General features: G+C 36.6%; 1 protein-coding gene across 1 annotated transcript; it reads right to left on the bottom strand.

Moving 5' to 3' along the window:
• Positions 1-1,249: 1,249 nt before the first annotated feature.
• LOC121296536 (histamine H3 receptor-like) lies at positions 1,250-5,495 on the bottom strand. Its single transcript, XM_041222213.1, has 3 exons — positions 5,081-5,495; positions 4,488-4,654; positions 1,250-2,925 (listed from the first exon to the last, which is right to left on the bottom strand). Exons 1-3 carry the CDS (start codon positions 5,364-5,366, stop codon positions 2,077-2,079), a joined length of 1,302 nt encoding a protein of 433 aa, XP_041078147.1. The 5' UTR covers positions 5,367-5,495; the 3' UTR covers positions 1,250-2,076.
• Positions 5,496-8,861: the final 3,366 nt, after the last annotated feature.

Raw genomic sequence — 8,861 nt, 5'->3', positions numbered from 1 at the left:
TTTACTTTGTAGTCTTGTTTTATAAAACCTCTAACGTAGCTGCTTTGTGAATATATTTAACTATCTTCCATGGACACGTCGAACAGGCCTTGAAATGTAGAAACTGTTTATTCGCTTTACTAAGTATGATTGAATGAATAAGTTTAAAGATATTTGCATATAATTTCCAGTGTGTCCTCCCTTTTGTGATATTTGCCTCCTTGAGCGAGTATGTGTTCACCCTGCCAAATGTATAGCATCAAACATCAATATAACATTGCAGCATTATCTAAATGATGCAATCTTTAAAACTTGTTTTTGTTCTTAGGTTTTTAATGACCGATTTATTTCTTCAGCTTGGAGGAAATAATTATATTTTGATATAAGCTGGTTCTTTGTTGTAGTGACAATAATGCCTGTTACAGTAACTCATCTCCACAGTAAAGACCCAGCTGTCATGCAAAGATTGTATACATAATCATCTACTGAACTGGCTAAACAGAGTAAAGCTATTAGTATTCTAATCGTGTTTGCCCCTTTAATTGGTTCATTTACATCTTTACAACCTTCTTAACACTCATGCATAATCACAAAACCCATTCCCTATCTTCTTTGTGCAGACTGTCTTATATTATTACTTTTAAATTTATTTTTGTTTTGAGGTTGTAAGGATTTCTTAGCTGGAATTGTGGGATGATCAGGCATAGGTGTTTGCTGCAATCCAGGAATATTCCCTAGTGCTGTAATATGCACAAAAAAAAAAATAATAATAATCCAATGGTTTGTTATGCTGGGTATAGTAAGGGTTGATCATGTCATCATGCTTAAAGTTACAGAATAATGTTTTTTAGAGTGAGCACAGGAAATTCCCAGTAAAACCAAGATCGGTGCAGGACATTCGAGCCAAATTCCTCAAGACCATCCTTGCAAGTAATGACATTTTATTGCATGTCGTGGCTTTGCTGGGTTCGGTGTCATTACATGTTACAATAACAGCTGGTGCATTGCACAAACTAAATTTAAGTGTCATCTTTTATGTAAAGATTGTGATCATCCATGATTAAAAACTCAAACTACACTAAAGGCAGCTGAAATGTGAAATGCCTATCTACTGGAACAAGATGTTCCTTCAGATTTATTCACTTTACTCTGCCCAGTTGCATTTGTAGACCCTGGGGACTTCATTGCAGTTTGAAGATCAGAGTGGAATATGTATTCCTATTTGCAACATTTAAGATTGTTGTATGTCCAGTATAATAGCTTGTTGGTACAAAATCTTGAATTTGTGCTGAATTAATTTAATTTGTAAGGTTGTCATGCTGTCACATTGCAAACCTTATATTTACAGTTAATGGCTAGACTGTTCAAGGAACCATGTAACACTGGTGAAAAGCAACAAGGGAGACAGATCTGCTGTATGTGTGCGGCAGCACAGAACTGTTTTGCAGGATCTTCTGTAATGGTTTGGGTACACAAACAAATGAAAACACATCCGAAATACATTGCATGTGCTTATTTACAGGCCTTTATTAACTATTTTGTTATTTACCATGTGAAGCAGCTAGATTACAAAACCATGACTTACAAAGGCAAACATTTTTTATTGAAAACATATGATCACTAAATGTGTAATTTTAATCACAGTATAAAGAATAACCATTGCACAGTGATATTTTAACATACTAAATTACTCCTTGAAGCCTAATTAAGATATGGCTATCCACATTTCTTCAAAACAAACATTATTGAGTGCAGCTTCTTAATTAAATGTATATCCTATTCATGCTACCTAAATTAATTTGTGATGAAAACGTGTGGCAAGTCAATAGAAATCACATGGTTTCAAAGCATATTGATCACACACGTTTTGGTGGTGTGATATGAACAGGACACAAGTTGTTTAAAGAAACATTTAAATATGCAACACAACAGCAGTGTCAGCAAAATGGAAAACACTCAAAAGTTTAGCCTTCACTGAAATCATTGTACTTTAGTACCAGCTCCATCATTAACTGATCTGCTTCACCCATGTACTGTACCTGCAATGACATTACAGTGAATAACACAGTAAGAGACAACATCAGGTTACACTTTAGATCACAACTGTGGCTGGATCTTTATTTTCCTGGGGCACAGCAGTTTCATGAAAGCCTTTCTAAAGCTCATGTGACACAGTGGGTACAAAACAGGATTGACGGAGGAGTTTAACCACAGGAGCCAGAAGGATATCTCGTATAGGTAATACTGAACGCACTGTCCATGACAAACTGCTCTGATGATCATCATCAAAGTGTAGGGAGCCCAGCAAAGTCCGAACACGCAGACAATCACTGCCAGTGACTTGGCCACCTTTTTGTCCCTGGAAAGCCGGAACCGGGTGGCCAGGCTGGTGGCCATATCAGACCTGCGCTGAGTACCACAGAACTGATCTACAGGCTTGTAGCAGCAGTCTGGCTGCCTGGGCAGCTCTTCCAGTTGTAAAGGTGGCAGGTCCAAGGACTGGCAATCTAGTTTCTTAACACTGCTATCTCCTATACAGACTTCAGCAGCAGAAAACCTACTTGCCATGGCTTTCTTCCTTTTGTTCTTTCTAGCTGCAGGCCTGACAAAAAAAACTTGTTGTCTTTTGCTCGATCCTTCTCCTGGCCCCAGAGCTGGGTTATCGTTCTTCATGAGGGTGCGCTTTCTGATGTTGATGTAAATACTGAGGTTGAAGTAGGTTACGCTTATAAAGGGGGTGAAGAACTCCACTGTGGATGCCGTCATCAGGAAATACCAGTTGAAATAAAACTCTGCATAGCATTCTTCCTCTGGCAGAATGCTTTTCCCTGCAATGTGTTCCCAGCTGATGATCGCTGGGCCATAGAGCAGAAAGGCAGCCAGCCACACACTTGCCATTTTCAGTACCGCACTTCGGGTCACACCCTTCTGGCTCCTAAAGCTTACCTGACAGGATAACAAACACATATAACAAAAGATCTACAAATATTCTATATAAATATATATATATATCTATATAAATATATATATATATATATAATATTTCTATATATATACAAATTGATCTACAATGTAACAAATCTATACATATATGATTTTATATATTTTTATATATATATAATATATATATATATATATATATATATATATATATATATATATATTGTTTTTCTATATGTTTTATTACAAATATATGTATATTGTTTTCTATATGAAAAAATAACAAATATATATATATATATATATATATATATATATATATATATATATATATATATATATATATATATATATATATATGTGTGTGTGTGTGTGTAAATAAAAATAGTAAAGGTGCACAAAGTACAAAAAGCACATTGATTTGTACTGATGTTGTACTTCGTACACATTTATTATTACTTTCACGGGGCGTGAGCTGGGGGTGTAAGGATAGGGCAGAAGAAGCAGAAGGGAGCGGTAAGTAGGACAGAGTGCCGGCTAGAATGGACCGGACCTAGGATAGAAGAGCAGGCGAGGCCCACTCTAGTAGCAGACCAGCGAAGCTGGACATGGAAGGTAGGATAGAAGGTGGTCACTGACTGAGGGCGGCGATGCCAATACAACCCAGGGGCGACGGACCCAGCAACCGAAGACAGGATACGGAAAGTGGTCACTGACTTAGGGCGGCGATGCCGACACAACCCAGGGGCAAAGGACTCAGCAACCGAAAACACATACGAGGGTTATGAACCCCCCTGAAGGTAAAGGGAGGCTGATGCCTAGCCCGGAGGTCGGGGAAGTGAGATTCACTTGCTCCCCAGAGACGACCGATGCAAAGGCATGTATGAGAAGGTGGAGGAGGGGGGGAGGAGGAGGAAAACGAAACACTAGACAGTGAAGGTGCAAGTGATCAAGGCTTCAATACAGAATAGGTACTAATTGACAGGAAATTGGAAGCCCCCTGCTGCACGCCCCCTGAACTATGCAGGCTAACATTTAATGTTTTTTGTTTATACACAGGATGATTAGAAAGTAAGTTTACCACATGACAGACGGTGCATTTAGTCACCCTGTATATGAAAAAGGAAAATTGCTGTGTTCCAAAAGGTGCAAATTCAAAAAGGCTTCCCACCCTGAACATGCCCACAACGTCCTGATACATATATATATATATATATATATATACACACACACACACACACACACACACACAGACTGATTTTAAAAGTATATCAACGTTTTGCTACATACGTAATCCCTATCCACTGCACAAACACATTATCTATTGTTAGTATTGAAACCCTAGGAAATGTATAGAATTACAGAGGGATTGTTTTATTTTGCACAGCAGTGGTATAAATAGCAATTATTATTATTATTATTATTATTATTATTATTATTATTATTATTATATTTTTAAAGGAGCTCTACAACAAACAACGGCTGTCCATTCAGATGTGCTTAATATTCAGATTGTTATTAAGGACACATATCCATGGATATTGAAAAGCAACACATCACTTTCTTACCGCTCTTGTGACTGAAATAAACCTGTCGAAACTGATTAAAACGATGTTGAAGACCGATGCTGTGCAGAGCAGGTAATCAACAACGAGCCACAGCTTACAAAGTCCTCGTCCAAGTTTCCATTTCCCAGTCAATACGTAAGGAATGTAAACTGGGATGCAAAAACCACCTGCAAATACAATAAACTCAATCCTGAACATGAACAATTATGAAACACGTGTCTTTTTCTTTTTTTTTGTGTTTTTTATTGCACATGATATCAACTGCACACGACTGCTAAACGAATAATAAAAGTAGTCTATACTTTACTTAGTACCCCACCTTCTTTTAAGAAAAGAAAAAACATTGTGCAATGCACACATAAAACACATATTTGTTGTACAATAATGATTCATTCTGTAAAATGTTTCTCAAGTTAACAGTTGTCTTACTTTGTTTAACATGTAACTTGCCACTTCACGGTCAAGTCTTACAAATGACTGTGGATCGATATTATTATTATTATTATTATTATTATTATTATTATTATTATTATTATTATTTATTGTTGTTTGTTGTTTCTATAAATTATTAAATAAAAAAAAAAAAAACTCACCAACTAAAAAATCAGCTATAGCTAAGTTCAAAAAGAAAAAATTGCCTTGAGTCCTTAAACTTTTATCCACTGCGAAAGCCAGGATCACCAGAGCATTCCCAAGTACTGTGGCAAAAACCATGAGCGACATAAGCACTGCCAGAAGAACCGAGACGGGTGGTGAGAATTGTCCATAGTGCAGAACTCTTCTCTTCTCAAGATCCGCTGTCGACCCATTCCAAAAGGGAATTAGAGAAGCATTCATCCACAAAACTTCAGATTCTTTTATAAACGTCGCTGGTGTCATGATCTCAGTTTTAGATCTTCCTAATGCAAGTGTGTTTATCAAATCGCATGCTTTTATTACAAGATCAGGTGCTACTGCAAGTGAGAACTGAATGAAAACAGAGCCAGGAACATCAATGTGTTCCGCACGCGCGCGCAGGCACAGACGTCACGGCAATCTAACAGATTCAAAGTCAAACAGTGGAGCTGAAAAAAAAAAAAAAAAAAAAAAAAATAGTAACCCTCCTACATCTAGTGTAAAGAAAATACCCGCCTGGAGCTATTGACTATTCATATGTCATTTTTGTTGCTCATCAGTTATTTTTTTCTATGTATGTATTTTTTTTATTTTTATTTTTTTAAAAAGGAAAATGAAAAATTGGTTTTAGGAGAATATGCTAAATTGCGTATTAACAAATATCCCAAGAAAATCTGGAGTCATCATATTCACGCAGAGATTTCAGTTCCTACAAAAGCACGGCAGCTTCTAAAATTAACACCCAGTGCTTTTGGAACTTGCTTAGGAACTTAATTTGCACAATTCACAATTGTATTTTTGCTTAATGAAACGCAGCCCACATGTACTAGCATAATCCAACCGTAAACCCTGATACAATGCAGTGTGGTTAGTTCAATCAAGGGAAAACGTCTGCAGAGAGGTGGTCATTTTAGACCATTTGCATTGTACTTGGCATTGCATATTCATTACAATGATACTGGAGTACTTTTAACCCATTAAGCACACAAAAAAACTAGTTGTAAATAATTTGATAGATGCTAAATCAATATATCTTCACAGAAGAAAAAATATCCTTAGTTGTGGCTACAAATTGCTACATATAGCTCTATCATCACTATGGGTAGCACACACAAAAAATTATGTTTCAGTTTCATATCTTATATTGATGCATCATAAAAGCACCTGAAGGAGAGACTGTGTAGTCCAGTGGCTAAAGCTACAGGCTTGTAACCAGGAAGTACCTGGTTCAAATGCCAGCTCACCCATTGACTCATTGTGTGAGCCTGAGCAATTCACTTCCTTGTGCTGTTTTTCGGGTCAGATGTTCTTGTGACTGCAGCTGCTGCATAGTTCACACACCCTAGTCTCCTATCTTGTAAAGTGCTTTGTGATGGTGGTCCACTATGAAAGGCACTATATAAAGATTATTGGTAATATTTGCAGAATTAATAGTTACATTTAGACTTAACTTTTGCGGTTAACAAAATTAGATTAAGTTATCATAACAAAGAGAAAATTAAAATAACAGATTGATGCCAGTTCAAAATGCTCCAACACATTTTACAATATGCCCTCAAATAAGCACAAATGCACTTAATGGGTTAATAATACAAGAAATATTATGAATTTCATTAAGAAAACAATTAAAATCAAAGAACCTGTGATATTCTAATTTTTCCTAGTGGATTCTGTTTTAGCGTATTTGTAGCTGTGAAATGGCACTTAACATTCAATCTTTGATTTAATTTCACCCATATCCATCTCATTTTGAAAGACAGAAGAATACATATTTGTTTTATTCATCAGGTTTTGTGGTGATGCTGTAAAATAGTAAGACAGAAATTATGAATTCCTTTATTACACACAAGGTTTCAAACTCTGTACTGTGTCTGCATGTCGAATGAATGTGTGAAACAGGTAGATTTAATTTATGTTAGTTTGTGGAAGAAGGAAGCCAAGCGAGGAGGTTTGCTATTGTTTTGCAAAGATTACGACGAACAGCGCTTTTTAAAACAGGTGAATACACAGTTTACTTGTTTATTTGTTTCAAACAAGCATGTGTTGGCTGGATTGTTGATAAATGTATTAAAAGTAAAATTATTTTCCATCCATTTTCATAATTCTATGATATCTATTTATTCACAAACAACGTATGTGGTCCTTCCACCAAGCTCCTTTATTGGTAGCTCTAGTTGATATTTTACAGGAGTGCAAAGCAGCTCACTGGCTGGCTTAGATGTTAATGCTGTGGACTCTGATTCTCAGTGTAGTTGGTTTAAGTCCCTCATTAAACAGAAGTGTTAATCCCTCTTTTTCAAAAATATTGTTTTATAGATCTATATAAAGGTTTTGCTTTGTATCCAGTTCAAGTCATGAATTAAACAAAGTTGAGAATCACAGTTTATCCCCAGGTCTACATCACAAAATGTGATAATGTTTTTGGTATTGTGTCTGTGCTGCAGCTGGTCTTGTGTGTGTGTGTGTGTGTTTGTGTGTGTGTGTGTGTCAGAGGTGCAACTTTGGTGCTATGGCGCTAAATTCTAGCACAGGGTAAATCAGTATCATTTAATCGTTAGTAACCACAGATGACGATAGTTTCTCATGACCCACCCACATTCATCCACATAGGAGAGAAGGGCTGTGTTGTGTAGGAAGTTGTGAGGGAGGGCATGATTAGTGCTGTGGTTTGATAATTTAGCACCAGTAGGCTCTCTGGTGCTAAATTATCCCCCAGGGTGGGGGATGGGAAAACAGCAGGGACTCCTTCTCTTCATCACACAACAGCAAACCGTTCTGGCCAGACACCAAGCACATTCAGATCCGAGGAAGCTCATACGCACTCAGAACGTCTGTGCTGTGGGGACCTGCAGCAGTGAGGAGAAAAAAAGAAATAATTCGACATTCCAATTTGGGGGAAAAATAAATTAAAATAATAATTGGTCACTCTAAATTTATTTATATATAAAAAAATAATTAAAAAAGCCCCTGCTTTGAAAGATACCAGCTTATTTCTTTCTTCTTCACTGAGTTATTACAATATATATGATTTATGTTCTATTTGCAGCTTACAAATGATGTAATTTACATAGTTATAAAAACACTGTACATAACTACAAATTACTCAGTAGTGGTACATTTAGAAATACCTAAACAAACATATGAAACTCAATAACAAAAGTCTTTCTCAATCAGTCCTTCTGTGTTTTTCGCAGTTTTTCTGACAATTTTGTTGACACTTTGCTGAATCGACACATACAAAACTACAGCACAAGGTATAAAGAGTAAAGAAAAAAAAATGTATCGCCTCACCTCACTGATTTAGTCCCTGAAATGTGATTTTCTTACTCAATGGGTAGATTCTTTCAAAAGAAGGACAGCCACTTCAGGGATCAATTCAGGACTTATGAAGCACTTTACTCTCTGGAAATCAAGCAGTGAAACTGGCTACCCATATCTCCAAGACGCATTTTTACATCAACAGTTTTTTTCCCCCTTTAGTAAAAACAGTGGCAGTTGTTATTACTAATGTATTATCACAAGCCAGTATGTGAGATACTTACAGGTAGGTTAACTATTTGATCCTGTCTTATTTGCTCCCCATACTAAAACGAAAGCATTTTCAGCAGAATTGCATGAGTTGCATGCAGTTAAAGTAGACAGTGAGAAAGCCACTTATTCACACATCTGGTTGTTCTTCCAGAGTAAGTGTTTTTTCCGGATCCCCCTGTCGTCGTTATTTTTACTCACCCTGAAGGCTACTGTCTAGTCTGCTCCATT

Source organism: Polyodon spathula, chromosome 21 (genome assembly GCF_017654505.1).
Source record: "Polyodon spathula isolate WHYD16114869_AA chromosome 21, ASM1765450v1, whole genome shotgun sequence".
NCBI lineage: Eukaryota > Metazoa > Chordata > Actinopteri > Acipenseriformes > Polyodontidae > Polyodon > Polyodon spathula.
The sequence above is the reverse complement of the archived record's forward strand: the minus strand, read 5'-3'. Positions and strand labels throughout refer to the sequence as shown.

Excerpts from the sequence above, each read along its gene's own strand:
- LOC121296536 (XM_041222213.1), bottom strand. The coding sequence starts at position 5,366 with ATGACACCAGCGACGTTTATAAAAGAATCTGAAGTTTTGTGGATGAAT. Across the intron at positions 4,655-5,080 it reads TATAGCTGATTTTTTAGTTG|GTGGTTTTTGCATCCCAGTT; the intron begins GTGAGTTTTTTT and ends TTGTATTTGCAG. Across the intron at positions 2,926-4,487 it reads TTATTTCAGTCACAAGAGCG|GTAAGCTTTAGGAGCCAGAA; the intron begins GTAAGAAAGTGA and ends TTATCCTGTCAG.